The following is a 21,517-nucleotide window of genomic DNA, read 5'->3' on the forward strand; positions in this document are numbered from 1 at the left end:
TTTTTTTTTTTTTTTTTTTTTTTACTCAACGAATCTAATTATTTATAAGGACATATCATTAAAAACAAAAATCATTGTGAGGCGCGTCGCTCGGCCATCTGCAAATTGTCGGCCGCTGTGCACGTGCCTGTATAATAATAGGTGTGTAAAATTTTCGGGAGGAAGACAAATATATTATTATATAATTATTATAAATGCAAAACGACGTGTCATAAAAGAGTTGGCATTAGTTTGAAATCATTATTGTTTGTTTATTATTTTTTAAAACTATGGATAGCAAAAATATGAAAACGAAAATACTAGTCTTTGAAAGATATTTAGTTAAGTAATTAGAGACATTTTATTAAAAGTCCGATCTGATATTTATCATTAAAATTATTCGGGTGTGAAGAGATATTTATTTTGTTTTTTTCTACACGAGTGATCCGTTATATTTTTACAGTAACCAAGGGCTTAATTTAACACAGGAACCTAACAGGATACATGTTGTTTATTTTACATTATTTCACATTTTCTACTGTTGACATTGTAATAGATTTTTTTTTTTTTTGTTTTTCATTCGCAGTTAATCTAATCGTTTACGGCTGTTATATCATTACACTACATTTTAACAATATATAGGCTTACAAATATATTAACACTACAGACTGACAGAAACAATGGGTATTATATTTCATTATTTAGTTATTAAAATAAATAACTACACATTCTATTTGAATATATTATTATTATTATAAACTTTGTTGATCCGTTTAAATAATTATTATTGATTCGAAATAGTACATTTCAATATTATTGTATACATTCAATTCAAAACTGCTGCCATGTGTGATGAGTTTCTCTTTTCTATTGTATATTTTTTATACATATTTTATTATTATTATTATTATTATTTGCTAAGTACATTCCGATTACCCATGTTATTTATTTGTACAATTATGAAATAATTTGTAAATATAGTACCTAGTAAGTTATTAAAGAAATATATTGCATTTGTCCATTTATATTTGTTACAGGAACACTTGTTAGTTTCTCTATTCTATAAACCCCCATGACATTTAACAAGCACTGTGTAATTTTTTTTTATATAAAGTTATATATTTTATATATTTGTCCAGAACATTAAAAGTTTATTGTTTTTTTTTTTTTTATGCTTGTATTACCGTCGATATCATTTATGATTTTTCATAAACGTTTTAAACATTAAATTAGTACAAGTATAACAGTGTAAAAGGGTAGATATTGTGCCAATTTACGAAAACAATTTTTATTATATAAAAACTAAGCTAAGGAGATTTTTATTATTATAGTTTTGACTTTTACTGTGTAACAATTGTATGTTCAATTATTCTTATGTTAATAGAATACGATTAAGATTATTATGATTACAGTATTATGTTTGTGTACAAGTATTATGCATTCGTATGGCGTAAACTGTATAAGGGACGTAGAGCACACACGTTATTATTTTAATTGAATTGTAGTGACAATATTTTACCTGGCGGTTTCACGAAAAACACGTCGGGAAATAAAAAATCGAGCGGGTTAGATAACGAAATTCAGTACAAAATATTTAGATACTTTCAAAATGGTTGAACAAATTTGCTCAATGTTTAGATAGTGTTCAACGCGTTTCATTTAATTTCAAATTACAAATATTATATTTTATCCGTTTAGAATACATTTTTTATGGTCTAGCGTTAATTTTTAAGCTCTCTATGTACCCAATACCTTGAAATAATACCGACTGCAATAGTTAACGAGACAGTGAACCATAATGGGCATTAGACTAAATATTGTTGGCATTCAATAGACAAATCTGTTCCGCATTATCGCATGTTTGTTTAATATATTTTACTTAGTATCAATTTTTTATCAGGGTGATAATTTGAAAATTATTATAATAGGACATAATTTGAAGTAATATAACGAATACTGTGCTACACCGTACCAATTATTATATTATATAACAATAATTTACCGTGATTATTGTGTACATTGTTTTTCAGAACGTGTGTTATGTATTGATATTTTAATTATTATTTTTATTACCAATATTGTGTACCATATTAATATATTACTGAACTACCTTCGTCGATGTTTATCATTTATAATTATTTTTACTTGTTAACAGTTTCTAAATAAACTTTCCAACCGGCTTACATTACACTTGCCGTACCGTAACTGTTCAAATTTAATACAACCGGTTTTTTAATTGACCGACATCTGCAATTGTTCGTACCTAAATTACCTCGTTATGTTTAATTTCCCATGTAAAATTCGCGTTAAATAGTTTTAATATACTGTTACTATTTTTATCAGCGTGCGCATGGAAACCGAACAATACTGTCCGTATTTCTTTTTCTTCTCTACTCGTTTTTATTTTCATAGAAAACCCATTCAATCTGTACAATCATTAAATGTTTAGGTAATTCTCGATGTAATATTTTCGATTTAAGCGAAATAATCCATCTACCTCAGTATAATAGTAGTTCGATAATGCAATCATTTTGTTTGTTTTACGTCAAATGAACACATTAGAATGTAAACACATATTTATGTATTGTATCGATCATGTTATGCATTTAGTGGTTTTATGAAATATTGTAATTTTTATTTATATTAATGTAAATTAATATAACTATTCTTAAAAATTATATATTTTGATCAATACACGATTTAAACAAACTTTTCAGGCGAAACAAAGACAAACCAATATATTTTTTATTAATTATACAATGTTTTTATTAGTCAAAATTATTGAATGTGTCGACGAATTTTTTTCAATGTGCAATGTGTATTTGATAAAGTATGTACAATATAAAAGAAAAAAAAAACAAAAATGATTATATTGTGTTATAAATGTAAACAACCGTCTTATTTTTTTTTTACATTTTTCCGCACGTGTACTGCGTACATGACTTTGTAACTCTGCCGCTCAACACGGCCGACTCTAAACGTGTCTTGAACTTCGATGGGATGTTTCTGTTTTTTAGCACTCCTGAGACCATACTGAAAATTGATTAATTAATCATCAAGTAATAACAAAAATGACTGACAAAACTTCATGAAATAGATTTCAATGATTACATTTTAAAATTAGTAATACTACAAAGTGTACCTGATTATTAGTTTTAATTGTGGGTATTTCTTTAACGTTTAGTGTTTAATTGGTTCATTGCAATGCTGCCGAAAAATACACAATCTTTATTTATCTAATTTAATAGTGTAATTATAAATCCGGTAATAGCTAAATCAAAATTTGTTACAAAATGAGTACCAAGAAAATTGTGACAAACAATAACTACAGCTCATGACTTCTAGAATTTCAAAACCAATAAGCAAAATGCGAATTTTTATGTTGAAGATTTAAAAATTTGAGTATTATTTTGCTTGTAGTGTATTATTTCAGTACTGCGCGATGGGCAAAAATATCAATGAGATCTAAACATGAAAAATTCAATTTTTTTTTTCTATAACTATTTTAATAAAACAAATATTCCAGACTAAAGCACTTATTTATCTTCAATTAAATAATCAATATATATATGATTACGTATAATTCTAGCTTACAGAGACTTCATTGACACTAAAAATTTGAATTTCGTCTCGGCGCGAAAAGATTCTAACCGCTAATTATCTGTGGAAAGCATCTGTCAGTTTTAAGAGATTTTTTTGCGGTCCATCTTTGATATTTTTATGCATTTAAAAACTTAAGAAACCATAAAATGCTTATATTTTTAAAGAAGCCAAAGAAAAGCTCAAAATTAAAAGTCATAGAAATGCCCAACATTAGAAGAAGCCAAATAAATGTACAATGTATAAGATGCCATAGAAATTCACAAAATATAATAAATCCATTTCAATTTGTAGATAAAATAAGTCTTGTTTTTAAAATTTTGTACTATTATGTAATCATATAAGTCTTAGACACATTAATGAAATTACTAGGAATCCGTGATAATACGTCAAGTTAACATGACTTCGTAAAATCTGATGTTTAACCAAAGATATGGTGCTCTCACATTATCTAACATATATATAGATATAAGGGTTAATTAAATATAGTTAAAAAAAAATTCAGTTTTATAAAAGTAAAGAGTGTCAATTACAATAGACTTTATAAGCATAATAGAATAGAATAATTAAAATAAAAGAATATGATTTTTTAATAGTCGTACAAAAAATTCATTAATATATTCTCATTAATGCAATATAAATTGATTTATAAACAAAATAATTCGCCAGTATTATTAAAATAATGGTTTATAAGTTTAATTTTTTTAATAAGTTAAAAATTATGAGGTAAATACGTCTACTAAAAGTAGTTGGTCGTTTACGTGTCTTTATTTAATAATATATTATAAGATAGCAACGTTATCGGCTCAAACATTGAACATATTGGGTATTTATTTCTATAAATATACTCTATTTAATTTTCAAATAACTAGGAATATAATAAATAAAATAAAATCGTGGTAATATTGTTGTACTCGGTAATTATTACAAGAAATTTTATTTGAACATTGAATATGAATACTTTCATTAAGACTTGACCATTGCCATAAATACTTAATAGAACTTTGTTATATCTACTTAAAAAACTGTGTGTTGAATTTTAATGATTGAAATTGGTGTATTTCGTTACATATTAAATTAAAATTTCATGAAAAAACAGTTGAACTTTTGTTTGACATAATTTTGCCTGTTGGTGCATATGAAATCATTTGTTTTCCTCGCCTTTAACCCAACTACTTGAGGTCACACATATTGAAAACAATAATTCTAAATGCTCATTATAGTACTTAAAATAGCATGTTTTCGTACTGTAAATGATGAGTCTCATGATAAAACTGTCTTCACTCATCCAGAACTACAAGCAACAACGAACAGTTACCTAATTTATCATTTCACATTTCAATAAAATCAAACATTTGTCTAGTAATAATTTTGCGAGAACCGAATAGAAGTTAAAAATATGTTTGTGCGTAGAAACTAGGTACCGATTAATTGTCGGGTTCTAAAAAGGTAGTAAAATATTTGAATAAATGTTGAGTGTTTAAAATATTTCTAGATTACACATTAAAAGTAATGTACGTGTTGACAAAGTACACACTGACATACCCAAAACTAATTAATAAGGGATATGGAATGAGTAATTTTCTTGGAAAACGCTATTTAAAATATTCACGTGGCTTTTAATTTTGGCGAAAATAACAGAAAAATATTTCAGAATAAATATATTAATGAGGAGATATATACTTCTCAGCGATATTTGTCTAAAATTAAACATCCATTTCTAAATTGGAAGGCTGTGTAATATAAGATGTATTTGTCGTGTAACATAACTTACTTGCTTAATACTTCTTTATCCATTTCAGCTTCCGGAGAAGTGCGTGACATTGCTTCACAAACGGATCTTTCTAAGCACATGGACTGATCGTCATAGACACTCGCTAATACATTACACATCCAACAATTGGATTTTTCTTTGTCATTTAGCTAAATACAAAAATAATTAAAATCAATGTATATTTATTTTTCTATTCATTAACATAAAACATTTATAAAATTTGTATTTTAAATTATCAGATTAAAATTAAATTATAAATTGTATAAACTAAATTAAAATCGACTCATTTTAATAATTGATAGTGTTGGTCGAAATATTGATAATTCAATCAACACCCATATCAGAACAAAAGTTTGATACTGAATTTGAAGTTTAATGATTCGATGCGCATATGTAAATATCTTTAAAATTACACTGCCACTAAATTACTTATACGTGAGGTCGCCTAAAAAATATTTTTTAAAGGTAACTAGTATTTTTTATAAATAAAAACACAATTTCTTAAATACAGCTTTGTGTATTTTACAATACTTCTCATGGTAACGTATTATAAAACCGGTCATTTATCTGCGCACATCAAATGATAACAAAACGTTTTAGACCATAAGAAAGTAAAAATTATTTTTTTCTTTTTATTAGTAATCTAATTAGTATAAAACTAAATCATTATATATACACATAAGTTTCGCCAAATTGTCGAAGTTAAAAATATTACATTTTAATAGCATAAAAATGAGAAACGGCTTTAATGAATTCTACTTGGGAATAATTATTTCTGAATAATTTTTTATTAATTAAATTTAGTATTTTGAAAGGTGTTAGGATTATGAATACTCTGTAGTTTGATGTATATGTCTATTTGAATATTTTCAATAGCATCTATAAATATATTTGGGTGGCTGTGATTGAACTCTTTATTAAATTACTAGAGAAATGACTCGCAAACATTTGTAGTTTTAGTCAAATCCGATGAAACTTCAGCCCAAACTTTAGGCAGAAAGTTAACATGATTTTTAGATATAAGTATTTAATAAATGTAAATAAAATAAATCTAAACGATCAAATAAATTTTGTCTCATTGTTATACAAATCATATATTACGCAGCTATCCAAATCTTCAACATTTAAATAAATTAGACCAAAACAATAAGCAACTTAGTTATTTTATATTGTTTGGTCTTATATTTAAACCGATATCTTTGAATTTTCCACCACCAAGCTCGCGATAAATGAAATCGAAAATCTTATAATTTTGCCTCAGGTCATTCATATTTACATTATACATTTATATGCATTTCTCAAACCTTTTTTAAATCATCAATAATTTTATTTCAGTTTCAATTCACCATTAGCGTTTTTAAAGAAATCAGATATTACACGGAAACAATTTTTATAATTTAATTATTTTTTGCCTTTTAATAAACAAAATATTAATGGAATGTAATGACCATTAAAATAGCCATGCAACGTTAAAAACTGGGTGAAATACTGTGATCAATAATCAAATGTGCCGTCAACACATATTACTTGAAAATTACTGAATGCTGTTAAATTAGTTTGGCATATAAAAATTACCAAATTATATATTCTACCAAAATAACAATAATAACCTATAGCGCAATCTAGTTCATAAAACGATTAAAGATAGAATTCTATCTATAATTGTAATAGAAACAAAACTTATTTTAATAATTAGATCCTTTTGTCACATATCAAAGAGTAATTTCATTTAATTTCATTTCATTCTTTACTACATAAAATTATTAAACATTTAATGACATTAATAAATGTTATATAAATATACAAAACAGCTCTATAACATTAACATTCTATATATGTTAACATAATATTATTATTTTTTAAATATTATCTGAAGTCACATTAAAAAAATATATTGTATTTTAACTATTTTTGCCGTGTAAATCAAAACGACGCTTCTATGAAAATTTTATTATTCGTTAAATATAAATACATTGAATTTTGAGTTTGATAAAACATTTAAGCATTTTATTTGGTGTAAATTTATGAAATATAAGCAACCTGTTTAATTTTTAACAAATAAACATTGTTCATGAAAATTTTATCAATAGTTACAACTATAATATTTTATTTTGATATTTTCATCATAAGTAGATTAAGTTCTTATTAAGCAACGATTTACTTTAATTTAGTTTCTAAAGGCATTTTTAAGTTATTTTAAGTATTCATTTTTTAAAATTTTTAATAGGTGTTCTATAAAAACAATTAATATTTTTAAATTGGTTTTGTGATGGTGTGTGTTTTTTTATGTTTGTCCATAATAATTCTCAGATCTAACTAAACCGATTTTAATGATCAATGCATCAAAAAAACATGATTTTAATCTAATGCAACCAAGAAAAGATATCGAAAATTAAAAAAACTCTCTCATTTTTAGTAATTTAAAAAAATGTTTTCAAATTACGCTAGCATAAATAATATTATATTCAAAACTTATTTTCTGTATTTTAAAAATGATGAAATTTTTTTTCTAAACACTTATCTAAATGAGATTTGGATAGAGTATACTAAAAACAATAAGCTCTCTCTGGTATGCTTTTTGTAAGAATCAATGTAAATATTTTTTTTAAATAATTAAGATCTATTTTAATCTATATAAATATATCGTTTTTAAAGTGTACTACAATAATAATTAAAAAAAAGTCTTCCTAATGATTGTTCCACTTTAAAATCAGCCGTCAAAGCAAACAATTGAAAATTTTTCCAGAAATTTAATTTTTGATTTTTGAAAATGTTTTAAAAGGTCTAAAAATTACTAACCTATACAAAATGATATCTTTTTAAGAGTTCTTTATGATGAAAAAATAAAAATACTACCTGCTAATGTAAGACAAAGAATAAAAATACGTTATAATCAATTAAGCAAATAATTTAATAAGTATTCAATATTCCTATGAATTTATAAATCATAGTACTTGTAAAATTAATAATATACTAATTATGAAATTTAACAGATTCCTATCGATGCGTTTTTTATAATAATGATGTTAATCACTGTCAGTTATCATTTATACTAATATGTCCCGACTTTGCCGCATCACCTCTGTTCTGTTGTTTTTATAATTTAAAATTATAAAAATTATATTTAATTTAAAATGTGCATATGATTTTAGTACTAAGAATATAAATAAAACTTATCTATCAAAATTTCGAAAAACGCCTTTTTTTCATTTTACCTTGCAAAGGATTTTTATCCAATAAATCACTTTATACACATTTCTAATGATTTCTACAAATAATTAAAACTGCGTTTACATTTTTAACTTTATTAAGTTTGTGTCGATTAGTATAAACGCACACTAGGCTAGTCTAACACAAGGCAGTTATTTTACTACTAAAATATTTCATACACCGACTTTAAAAATTATCAGTTGGTGTGGTAGTCCGAAGCGATTGGTCACCAAATATTTGATTTCTCCCCACCTGTTTTTTAATAGTACTAGTACACAGTAATACACTAGTTTACTACGTTGTAAACATAAACAGCCGGTCGCAAGACCATGTATGAGTGTTGCTTTCGATTATCCAAGTGATTCACAATAAAACTTAAAAAATCAAACATTATATTCAATAATACGTGTTGTATTAAATGATGTACTAATAAATTTAATTTTCCGTTTGATAATTCAAAATCAAGTGAAATGACGTCATTAGTTCAGTGCGACATTGATTATTGCCAAGGCAACCATGAAGATAGCTCTTGGCATGCTATTATGTTTCGGTAAGCAAACGATTTGTTATATGTTTGTCATCAATGAGCTTATAATGCTACTATTTTAAATTAAAACATTTCCAGTAAAAAAACTGCCTAGTCTTATTGTTAAAACAGCTGTTATTAATGATGTGTAATTTTAAAAAGTATTATATTTTTTGTCGAGTCTACCATAGAATTCTGTGGGTTTGTCTAATTCAATGATAACAATTCAGAATGAAAAGTTGAATCATTTAAGTCAATTATTTATTAAGTAATAATATCTAGTAGTACTTTTTTTAACCGTCAGCTACATTATATTAACTAATTGTCTATAGAGGATATTAAATAAAAACGACGGTATAAAACTGTAATGAATACTATTAAGTTAAACAATTTTGTGTCAGCTCAAAATTATGATCAATACTATTTTCAATAATCATTGAATAAATTGTGTTTTATAACTACAAGTACGATAACTTCAGTTTACATGTTTTATGAATGGACACACGAAATTTGTAGAATAACCAATTTTAGCTCATAAGTAATAATTCTATAAAAAATTTATGTTTTCGATTTCTTAGTTGATAAACTTTCCAAGCAAGTCTTCTTGTCAATCAAACTAAAAACCTATTAGAAAATTAATTTATTTGACAATCATTACCTTTAGATAATGCCTTATTAAACATATTTTTTTACTATACGCCTTTTTATCCTTTTTTTTTAAATATTTTTTTAGTGAATCATTATATTGTAAAAAAACTCTCTTAACTTACCATGTCTAAATATTTTTTTATCGATTCTGCTATTAGTACGCCATTGTCTTCGGTCACATCCCGCCTTTTACGCAAAGGACCCAAACGTAACAATAACGGGTTGTTGATGAGGACGGCTAAGGCACCTAACAATGCTATACCTGCTAAAGGCACAACCAAAGGTTGTTTGTCAAGTTCGAAAATGCTATGACCACTACCTCCTGGGGCCGTTGGTGGTCCGTGATATTCATGGTAAGTGTCGCCTGGTGGACCATGGTAATGAGGACTATAGTAATCATTAGGCTTATCATCATAATAAAAATTGCCGTCACCTATTGGTCCATAGTAATTAGTATGTAGTCCCCCGCCCAAATAGTGTCCTTTGTTATAATCTGTGAACATATTTATTTTGATAAAAAAATTATTATTTTTATTGAGTTTTATTTTGAGTTTTAAATTTATTGAAACAAAATTATTTTGTTAGAAAAATAAGAAATTCAGCCAACCTTTACTAGATGGAAGATAATTTGAGTTCTTGTGACGTTGTAATTTTCCAGAATAATCATGATCAATCTCATTTACTTGTGATTGACTTGCTGCCACACTATCTGGTATAGGCTTGTCAATGAATAGTACCTTAGAACCATTTTTAGGTTTTTCTGTAGACACTGACATACAAAAATGTTCAAACTGGGAGATTCCTATGTATGCAAAAAAACATAAATGTATAACCTGAACCATACTTGGGCGATAGACGAACGCGAGTGATCGCAAAAGAAAATCTATTACAAGTATTGTATAAAGAAAATATTATATTTTACTTAAACTTTGTTTCACAAGCGAGTATTGTTTAAGTGAATTTCACCATAGAAAATTATCCATTGTTTAGGATATATACCTACGCAATGCTGTCATCATATATGCTCGACTCATCCGCCATTTGTTTTGATAATTGGAATGTTGCGCTAAGTTGGATATAAATAATACAAAACTACATAATATATAATATACAAGGAAATATTGAGAGACTGTGTTAGCTGTACATTATTGTTTGAGACGCTCAGAAACCAAGATGATAAACTCCTTTTGTTTCCAAATCGCCTTCTTTCAAAGTATTCACTTTTTTAAAGCATGCTAACAACTAACACTTTATTCATTATTAATTATAATAGCATAGTTGGATTAAAAATGTAAACAATTTTGAATGAAAGTGATTTGAAAACAAGTGAAAATAATTAACTTGGTTTCTGAGCGCCTTATTGAACATAAGCTTAAAAGTTCATTTTTACATAGTATTTTGAATATAAATTTTAAATAAATTAATACTTGAGTTTTTCAATAAAGAAAATGAATATTTTTTTAAGGTAGATTTAATACGCGTAAGAAAATTTAATTTGGATCAATGGTTTAAAAATTTTGATGTTATAGTGACTGTAAAAGTCACTACCCGAAGCAGTTCCCGGGAACTACTTGCGAAATTTGCACAGTTCAATTATTTAGCTTATGTAACTTTGAGATACAATTAAAATTAAGTAAAATTCGAAGGTGGATAAGTTTATTTCTCCTTTTTAATTTTTTTTTTGATAACAATATAATTTTTTGTAAGTAGGGGGAAATAATAAAATAGTAAGGATTTAAAGCTACACATCCTTTGCCGAGCTCTTGGGTCACAGCCTACAAAAACAATCTGAACATGCCAATGTGTTAATGATATTAGTTGATTATATCATTTACAATCTAAAAAATTCTACAATATAAATCTTACTGTTAGGTCGTATGTGACAATTTAATTTATTCACTGTTTTAATTTTGTGGATGGAAGACCTATTTGCGTACAAAAATGAACGTGGATTATTCTTAGAAAAAGACATTTATTTCATTATTATGTTTGTGTAATAACTAGTTTTTAAGATATTTATATTATTAGGAAAGTTCTGCATTGAATATAAATAAATATTAATGTATAAAATTAAGGGAAAATATATTTTATACATAGAAATTTGTAAACTTTTTCGTAATACGTTCTAAGAATAAAGCAATTTTATAAATTTGAGAAAATTTGATGCGAATGTGTGATTTTAAAATTAAATTTCAAAAAAAATATTATAGAATAAATTTTCAAGGTATAACAAAAAATTATTATATTTTATTAAAGATTTTTATTTAAGGTTTAATAAAAGATTACTCAATTATTATATTATATTTAGTAAGATTTGGATCTGTGTATACTTCTATGCCGCTATCTGTATCAAATAGAAAATATTATTTTTAATAGCTCAATATTACAAATAATAGATAGCGTTAGTTGTAAGGCATGTAAATAATGACATATATATATATAATANGCGTTAGTTGTAAGGCATGTAAATAATGACATATATATATATAATATTATATATAATTTGCATTATATATTTTAATGAGTGACGAAAACTTTTTATCAAAAAATATATAAGACTGTTAATGTTTTTCTTTTAATCTCACAAAAATTACTAAACAACATTTATAAAAATAAAATTGTTGTAATTTCGAATTCCCGAGCTTTACTAATGTTTATATAATTGTATATTTTTGTTTATTTATCGTTACACAAAATGATCTATGTATTAGAATTATATGATTAACCCAAAAAAAGTTACAGTCGAATGTTCAACTATTATTTTTCTGAAATTATAATTGTGTTTGCTATAAGGAATGATTTATAAACTACATTTTCTGTTATACTTAGTAAATATATTATTCGTCGTTTTTTTTTTTTTTTTAAATTACTTATAACTACATGACAATATTTTATCGTTATAAAACATAGTATTTTCTATATTTTATATGCAAGTACTGTAAATACTTACTATACGTGTTATAAAAAGTAGTTATTTAAATTACAATATAGTAGCAATTAAATCGCGTATTATGGTTAAGTGTAACATTTCGTTGAAAATATTTTTTAATCTGTTCTTATTATTTTTATTTTCGGATGACGTGCAAACATTGGAAAAAAAAGACGTTATTGATCAACTCAATAAAATATTGTCATTTAGCAATTCCTGGAAAAATTTTAATAATATCATTTTTATGTTCACCCAATATGATGATGAGGTAACAGTTTATGATTTATTTGATATCAAAGCAACTGGCGATGACATTCGAAAAACAAAAAACATACCTGCTAATTTTACGGTTAATGATAATAACTATCAACAAAAATTAGAGTATACAATTGGATTTATCAAATGCAAATACTTAGAAAAATTAAGATATATTTTCCGTCTTCTGCATTTAATGTTAAAAAAATGTAAAACATCATTGAATGATTTATATAATAAATCTACACAGTTGGAATCCACTAATCTTAACAAAAATATAACCACTTTGGTTGAAAAAATAAGTGATCGTATAAATGAACTAATAGGTATTATGATTAAAATATTGAATATTCTTCATAATATGGACATACATTCTAAAATTAGTTCATTTCTTTATCATAAACTAAATAATTTATTCAATTATCATAATGATGTACAAAATATTGATGAATTCTTAGTAAAAATACAACTAATATGTATGCAACTCAGGTCATTAGGGCGTGAAAATTGCAAAATCAATGTTTATTTAATAAATGAAAGATGTTTAAAATCCGAATTTGAAGAGGTGTCAGAAATTCCTGAGTATAAAACTAGTTTTAATAATTTTGAAGATTATATTGGTTATAAAATTGAGACAGAAATTACGGAGATTTTTGAAAATTATACGTTTAACTTAGCATAACATACAATTCATAGCCAAAATTACTATAGACGTTATTGTAATAATCAGGGTTCGGGACTTATAGCACTTAAAATCATCAAAAAAAGCGCTTAAAAAAACACTATAAAACATAAAAAAAAGCACTCAAATAAGCATTTATAAATAAAAAAATTGATCAAAAAATCCCCAAAAATTTCTTAATTTTCTTTTAAATAATAAAGTATTAAATATTTGTAGCTGTGCTGAATATACTTTTTTAGGACTTTAGGATTAAATACCATTAAAATGAAATTATTCCATTGAAAAAAAATACGGGTATTTAATTAATTTATTCTTTTAATTATAAATTAAAATTAAAAATACAAAAAAATATACAAAAAATTAATTCTGAAAGAATCAAAATGATGTCTTATTTCGACTTTCAAGTTGAATGACAAGAAATGTTAAATAATATCTTGTTTATAGATTTTTTGAAAAATTAAATATAAATTTGTGTTGATATCCTAGTATGCCATAGCGGTCTAAAAATATTGTTTACCGAGAAATCCATTATAAAAAGAAAATCAACCAAGTACCACACTAGTATGACACTACAACCATAGCTAAAGAAGTTAACGATGCCGAGGACGGCGTTGGCTATCAAATAGATAAGATAACAAAGACAAAACCCTACAAACAAGGAAGGCAATTGAATTATTTTCTTTATTAAATCTATCAAGAACCGATAAAAAAAACCTGGGTAGGCTGCGTCATAAATAAAATATTTTAATGTACAAAAACAGAAAAAACAAGAAACAAGCATTTGTTTTTTATTACATCATCGAAAAAACAGAAAAACTGAAAATAAGAGTTTTTTGAAAAAATCATAAATAGCAAAAAAAAAAAAAGCATTTTTTAGCAAATGCTATAAGTCCCGAGCTTTGGTAATAATCTTTTTGTACAATAAAAATTATAAAGAAATCTTTATTATATTTGTTGTTAAATTTTTTGAGCAAATGAATTATACCGATTGAAAATGTTACTAGGTAAAAAACTTTAATACATTATGTAATAACTAAAAATAAAGTTGCCGGGGATGGTATTAATAAAGAAGAATAATAATGACATCATCTGTAAAGACATAATAGATACAAGTACTTTATTTCTAGTTATTACTTTATTAGTGTAGTTAGTGTATTAAAACTACTCTTACCTGATATTCACTGGTGATGATTAAATCTTGAGTGAAGATTTTGGTTGTTAAGATATATTTAAAACTATAGTAAGTATGTTAATAAATGAGAATCGAACTTGGTTAGCAGAAGCCTATTTATTATTATAGAAAAACAATCTAAACAAAGCTATTTTTTAAATCCTCATAATATTTTCTATTTAACGATATTAATCTCAAACTTGAAAGTTGAACTAAAAATTTTAAAATTATAAATTTTCATAAAAATCAACTTTAAAGTAACAAAAAATTCGGTTAAACATAAAATTTTAAATCAAAATATTGCACTAATTATTTTTAACATTAAAAATCAAAATAAATTGTTGTATGTAAATCTCGTTTTTTATAAATCAGCAATGATCTCAAAAAAAAAGGAGACGGAGAAATATAATTGAAAATTGGAAATCGGCATAAAAATGTGACTTAGAAAAACATATTTTGGTCTATGCTGAATAAAAAATGTTCAATTTAGTCATATGATTATACTTTGTAATTCAGTATAAAAATGAATTTTATAAGCTGTGGAGATATTCATTTTAAAAAATTTTTTTTGAAATAGCCATTTTTACAATTAATATTTGTCTAAATTTTTAAAATAAGGTTTTTTTTTGGTGACAATAAATTCAATTAGATAATAATCGCGGTGTATTTTGACTTATTGATCATCAAAATTGGTCCAGCGAGATCTGAGAATTTTTATGGACAGGAAGAAAAACGCGTACCTTCACAAAAACAATATATTCTTATTTTTGCATAAAAACAATGAATCTACTCAATTTAGCGTATTATAAAAATTGGAAAAATGTAATGTTAATTCAGGTTAAAGCCAAAATTTTTTTAAAAATGGTTTGTATAGTAAATTTAGAATTTTGTAGCACCTTTTTATTTGATAAAGAAGAAATTATTTTCAATATTTGAGGATTATGTTTTTAGCTAAATTATGATCGTTTGACGTACCGTCGAAAAAAATTTGTCAAATGAGAACTAAAAACATTGAATGATCGACACAAAAAAAACCATATAATAAAATAATTTTATAATTAATAAGATATTTCTTCTCTCGAGAGGAGACTACAGTGATGAGATCTTTGATATTCATTGAAGTTATTCAATCTAAATGATATAAAAGTCCAATAAATGTTGAACTTTTTTCAACTCAAAAATAATTAAGAAAACAATATAAACAAATATATTCGACGGTTGGGATTTAAACCGCGTACTCGAATGTGAAAGACAAGTATTATCGAAACCCAACCCAACCGTACTACATCACATTAGTCTGTAGATAAAAAGGACAATTTAAGCTAATTAAAAAATTCAAAGTCGTTTTTCTGAACTTAGGAGAGACAAGGTATTCAAAATAAGTTGAACTTTATTTTTAATGTAAGTTAGATTCATGTAACTTTTATGAAATCGATGGCTTCATTACTATGGCAAACCCTTTGAGGTATTTTAATATAAAAAAATCGTTTAGTTGTATATTGTATAAAGAGTAATATTGGTGTAAAATTGAAATTGAAAAAGTAATATGCCAAAAGACAGCTTTATTTTGAATTATTTAAGAGTGGGGACTCTAACTTTTTTTTCATGACTTTGGAAAACGTACAAAATTAAAAATAAAAAAATGTCAACATAAAAAATATGTTTTTTGTCTACGGCTGACATTTGTTTAGAAGTTAGGTCGCCAGAACAATTTTTTTTTTAACTAATAGTACGTAACATAAGCTATAATTAAACATTTATTTAAAAGATTTAGTATTTCCGGGAAATTATCAAAAGTTTACAAAGTTAACTTTTTGTGCAAAAGTTTCTGCTTTGAATCTCCTTGTGGTCAAGGGTAAGAAATTGAATAAAGAATTCATTTAAATAATATAACCGCAAATATTATTTAGTTTTTGTCCTGTGTTTTAAAATAATTATAATTTAATGAAATTGTTTTTACGATTTTAAAAATATTTTCAAAATTTGAACAAATGCATCAAATATAACTCTGTTTCACGACTTTGAAGTTTTGAAAGCAATTATTTTAAAGTGTAAAACTGAAAATTTTAATTATACATTTGTTAGTTAAATTTATAAATGTGTATCAAATTTCAATTTCAAAAAAATTTACTAAGTTTGAAGGGTATAATTGTGGAGTAGGCGACATACATATTGCCAACAAATGTTTTAGCGTTATTTTTGTAAAATATCAATAAACGTTGACAAAAACAAACGGCAAACAAATAAATCAGCGAAAAAATAAAACCATACGATCTTATCGAATATAATAAACCATATTAAAAAAACTTTTATGAAGTCGCTTACACAACTAATGCATATCCAATACCTAATTAAAAAGCAAATAACCTCGATAGAATGACGGGTTTTTATAAGTTAGAGATATGTACAAAATATATTATTGTGATTATAATTGTTGACTATTGACTTTCTAATGTCATCATTCATCATGATGTTTAATTAATTTATTGTAAATGATGGCTAATTTTTATATATATATATTTTTTTGAATAAGAAATTCCAATTCTCATTTCATCAAAATTTGTATGCCTTCCCATTCAAATTTCCTTAAAAGTATTTCAGTGAATACATTAATACATTACACAAAAAATAAACGGAATTTAAGTACTATATTATTTCAAAATAGTCTAACCAGTTATAATATTTATATAACTAGAAAAAAAATGTTTCAGAAAATACACAACATCATTTATTGATCAAATAGTTAAAAAATTACAATACACTAAAAGACGGCATAATTTATATGTTCAAAAATTTTAACAAAAATTAAAATAATTTATTTATAAATTAATTAATAAATTTAATTTACATTGTCCAAAATGATTATGGTAATTTTGGCTATTAATTATATGTTATTTTAAGTTAAACATAAACTTTTCCCGAATTTCAAAAATTTCTGTCTTAATTTTATAAGCAATATAGTCTTCAAGTTTTTTATACTTAGTTCTAAACCTTAGAATCGATGGACACATCTGAAAAATCATCTTTTAAACTTTTTATAGTTAGCCGATGACCTTTGATTTCGCAGTTTTTCCATAGTGCTGTTGAGAGTTGACGCCGTATGTGTTTTATTTTATCTATGAATACGTTAATATTTAGCATATCTCTATGAAAATTTAGTAAACTATATATTTAATTTTTAAAAAATAATAAGAACAGAATAAAAAATATTTTCAATAAAACTTTTCACCTATTCATAATACTCAATTTAATTGTTACTAAATTGTTTTAGCTTCGATGCGATGCTGAGAAGGTATTAATTTCACTAACATGTGTTTTTTTTAGCTTCGATGCGAAGCTGAGAAGGTATTGGTTTTACTAAGATGTGTTTTTTTTTTATTTTTTTATTATTATTTTTTTTTTTTTGTGTCTGTTACCACTTTTTCTCAGGTCTCACCGAACCGATTTCTTTCAATGATACGTCAAAAGATCACAAATCGTCAGATATCATTATACTTGATCCAACTATGCTACGTCACCACTGTGCCGCGACCCTCCTGTGCTGGGTTTTTAATAATATAAAGTATAATTCAGTCAGAGGTGGATCCAGAATTTTTTATAAGCCATTTTTCTTAATTTATATAGAAAATTTAATTATTGGTTATAATATATACAATTTATTATAACTATATAAACAATAAAAGAATATATCTTGTAGTAGTAATTTACTTTCAATGTTGAGAATAATTTTAATTATTAAACTTAAATTAATTTATACATATATTATATGTATTAACATATATATCGTAGTTATATAGTTTAATATTACATATTACTATTAAACTATGAACGGTTAAAACAATAATAGGAAAATAAAAAACCCAGCACAGGGGGGTCGCGGCACAGTGGTGACGTGGCATAGTTGGATCAAGTATAATGATATCTGACAGTGATTAAAATCACTATAAAAAAAAAACGCTTCGAAGCAGATCTTTAGATAGTGTTTAATTTTAAAAAATTGGTGGATTATTCCAAAAGCTTCATAAACTGCTATTTCCTTAATAATATCCTGAATGAAAAAAGGATTATTAAAAAATATTATTTCACATAAAACAATTCTGTTGATCCATACACTTTTCAATAAGTTATAGCATTATAAGGTTAAAAATGTAAAAAATAAAATCAAGAATTTTCACACGATAATAGCATTCGGTAGCCATTTTTACCGTGAAGACAAAATAAAATCCAAAATTGTTTTTTTCGTAATAAAATATATTACATTATCTTTAATTTAAGATATATATAAAAGTGTCAGTATTTCCGAAACACTCTCAAAAGTTAAGTTGAGAAAGTAAATTTTTAGTGAAAAAGTTGTCATTTTAAATCCCCCCTTGTGAGCAGGTAAAGGGTTAAATTTATAAATTCAATAATAGGAAAATAAAAAACCCAGCACAGGAGGGTCGCGGCACAGTGGTGACGTAGCATAGTTGGATCAAGTATAATGATATCTGACAGTGATTAAAATCACTATCAAAAAAAAACGCTTCGATGCAAATCTTTAGATAGTGTTTAATTTTAAAAAATTGGTGGATTATTCCAAAAGCTTTATAAACTGCTAGTTCCTTATTAATATCCTGATTAAGATAAAGTATGTCGAATGAAAAAGGGATTATTAAAAAATAGTATTTCCCATAAAAAAATTATATTGATCAATACACTTTTCAATAATTTATAGCATTATAAAGTTAAAAATGTAAAAAATAAAATTGAGAATTTTCACACAATAATAGCATTTGGTAGCCACTTTTACCGTGAAGATAAAATAAAGTCCGAAATTTTTTTTTTGCATAATAAAGAATATTACATTAACTTTAATTTAAGATATATATAAAAGTGTCAGACCTTCCGGAACACTTTCAAAAGTTAAGTTGAAAAAATTAATTTTTTGTAAAAAAGTTGTCATTTTAAATCCCCCCTTGTGGGCAGGTTAAGGGTTAAATTTATGAAAAAAATATACCAAATGAAAGGTAATAATATTATCCATCTATATAAAACATAATTATATTGATATGTTTATTTTTAAAAAAGTTACGGCAGTTTTTAGTAAAAAAAATTGAAAAAATTTCGAAAATTAGCCATTTTTAAATTTGTAATTTTTTCGGAGGTTTCCCCCATTTACGGGGAACGAGGGAATTTTTTTCAATTATTGAGGGTAATGTATTCGACTAGATACGATTTGTAATCTTTTTACGTATCATTGAAAGAAATCGGTTCAGTGAGAGCTGAGAAAAAGTGGTAACAGGCACAAAAAAAAAAAAAAAAAAAACACATCTTAGTAAAACCAATACCTTCTCAGCTTCGCATCGAAGCTAAAATTTATCAATTACATTTATGAACAACATTTCATAAATTATATACATATCATGTTTACAGGATTAAGATTTATTTGATCCTAAAGATGGTACCTTAAGAGGGGTCTCTATAAAAAATATCGATACCATTAAAAAAATGATGAGCAAAAAATACAGAAAAACTGTCAGTAAATATGACTAATAATATTTGAGGGACATTCGCCCCTTTTTTTGTATCTGTGAACGCTCAATCTCAGCTCTTGCTGGACCGATTTTGATGAACAATACGTCAAAAGATCACAAATCATATCTAGTCGAAGACATTATCCTCGAAATTTGAAAAAATTCTCTCGTTCCCCGTAAATGGGGAAAATCCCCCCAAAAATTACAAATTTAAAAATCGCTAATTTTCGACATTTTTTCAATTTTTTTTACTTAAAACTGCCATAACTTTTTTAAAAATGACCAAATCAATATAATATTTTTTTTTATAGATACCTTAGGTATTTTCCTACCTTTTGATATATTTTTGTGAATATTTGACCCCTTACCTACCATAGGGAGGGATTTAAAATGACAACTTTTCACAAAAAATTGACATTTCAACTTTACTTTTGAAAGTGCTCCGAAAAGTCTGACACATTTATATATATCTCAAATTAAAGCTTATGTAATATAATTTAATTTGAAAAAGAAGAATTTGACCTATGGATTTGTCCTCATGGTGAAAATGATTACGGTTATTCAAAAATATGCTATTTTTGTGTTAAAATTCTGGGTTTTGTATTTTATTTTAATTTACACTGATTTTCATAAATATTATATAAATCAAATTGATATAGAAAGTTAAACTATTTAAATTTTTTAGCTTTTGGAAGTCGAGATAAATAATTTTGAAATTTGAAGTAGCTTAAATAGCCAATTTTTCAGTTAACATTAGCTACGTACGGTTGCCGAGTAGGTAAAACTTGAGTCCTACGCGCTTAGGGTATATAGTTCTAAACCGCGTATGGCAAGGAATTTTTTTTTTATCTTTTAATGTTAGAATAAATTTTCAACTCCTTTGATTTTTATCTCATTTAGATTCAATAACTTCAATGAAGATCAAGTATCCCATCAATGTAGTCGCCCTTCGCGAGAAGAAATTTCTTATTCATATTAAAATTATTTTACTATATTTCAGGTTTCAGTTTCGATGCAAAGTTGAGAAGGTATTTTTGTGTGACTATCATTTATTTTATTTTCTCTAACTTGATCTACTCTTTTCAACGATACGTCAAATAATTACAATTAGTTGAATATATTACCTCAAAAATTGAAAACAATTCGAATCTATCAATTAAACAGTTACTTATCCCATGTTCTCTATACAGACAATTAAAATCATTAATTTCTAATGTTAAAAAGTATTTA

General features: G+C 25.3%; 3 protein-coding genes across 4 annotated transcripts in view; 2 read left to right on the forward strand and 1 right to left on the reverse strand.

Moving 5' to 3' along the window:
- The window catches only part of LOC126903745 (protein RER1), a 67,864-nt gene that overhangs the window by 7,844 nt on the left and 38,503 nt on the right, over nt 1-21,517 (forward strand). The window lies entirely within an intron of this gene.
- Nucleotides 2,700-10,595, reverse strand: LOC126903740 (uncharacterized). 2 transcript variants are annotated; one of them, XM_050682194.1, is made up of 4 exons: nt 10,345-10,595; nt 9,860-10,230; nt 5,354-5,502; nt 2,700-3,012 (listed from the first exon to the last, which is right to left on the reverse strand). In XM_050682194.1, the coding sequence occupies exons 1-4, from the start codon at nt 10,577-10,579 to the stop codon at nt 2,889-2,891; spliced, it is 879 nt and encodes a 292-aa protein (XP_050538151.1). In that variant the 5' UTR covers nt 10,580-10,595; the 3' UTR covers nt 2,700-2,888. The 2 variants fall into 2 exon arrangements, with proteins under 2 accessions (XP_050538151.1, XP_050538152.1); XM_050682195.1 differs by lacking the exon at nt 2,700-3,012 and adding an exon at nt 3,124-3,186.
- Nucleotides 8,880-21,517, forward strand: part of LOC126903731 (uncharacterized) — a 42,178-nt gene continuing 29,540 nt past the window's right edge. Inside the window, exon 1 of the mRNA XM_050682165.1 lies at nt 8,880-9,113. Within this exon, the coding sequence (XP_050538122.1) occupies nt 9,034-9,113 (80 nt within the window). The 5' untranslated portion in view covers nt 8,880-9,033. The remainder of the gene's footprint in view (nt 9,114-21,517) is intronic.

The sequence above is a fragment of the Daktulosphaira vitifoliae genome, unplaced genomic scaffold (genome assembly GCF_025091365.1).
Source record: "Daktulosphaira vitifoliae isolate Bord-2020 unplaced genomic scaffold, ASM2509136v1 Scaffold_4, whole genome shotgun sequence".
Lineage (NCBI taxonomy): Eukaryota > Metazoa > Arthropoda > Insecta > Hemiptera > Phylloxeridae > Daktulosphaira > Daktulosphaira vitifoliae.

Coding starts and splice junctions, on each gene's coding strand:
- LOC126903740 (XM_050682194.1), bottom strand. CDS start 10,579: ATGGTTCAGGTTATACATTTATGTTTTTTTGCATACATAGGAATCTCC. Junction 10,231..10,344: donor TTATCTTCCATCTAGTAAAG/GTTGGCTGAATT, acceptor ATATGTTCACAG/ATTATAACAAAGGACACTAT. Junction 5,503..9,859: donor TAAAAAAATATTTAGACATG/GTAAGTTAAGAG, acceptor TTTTGTATTTAG/CTAAATGACAAAGAAAAATC.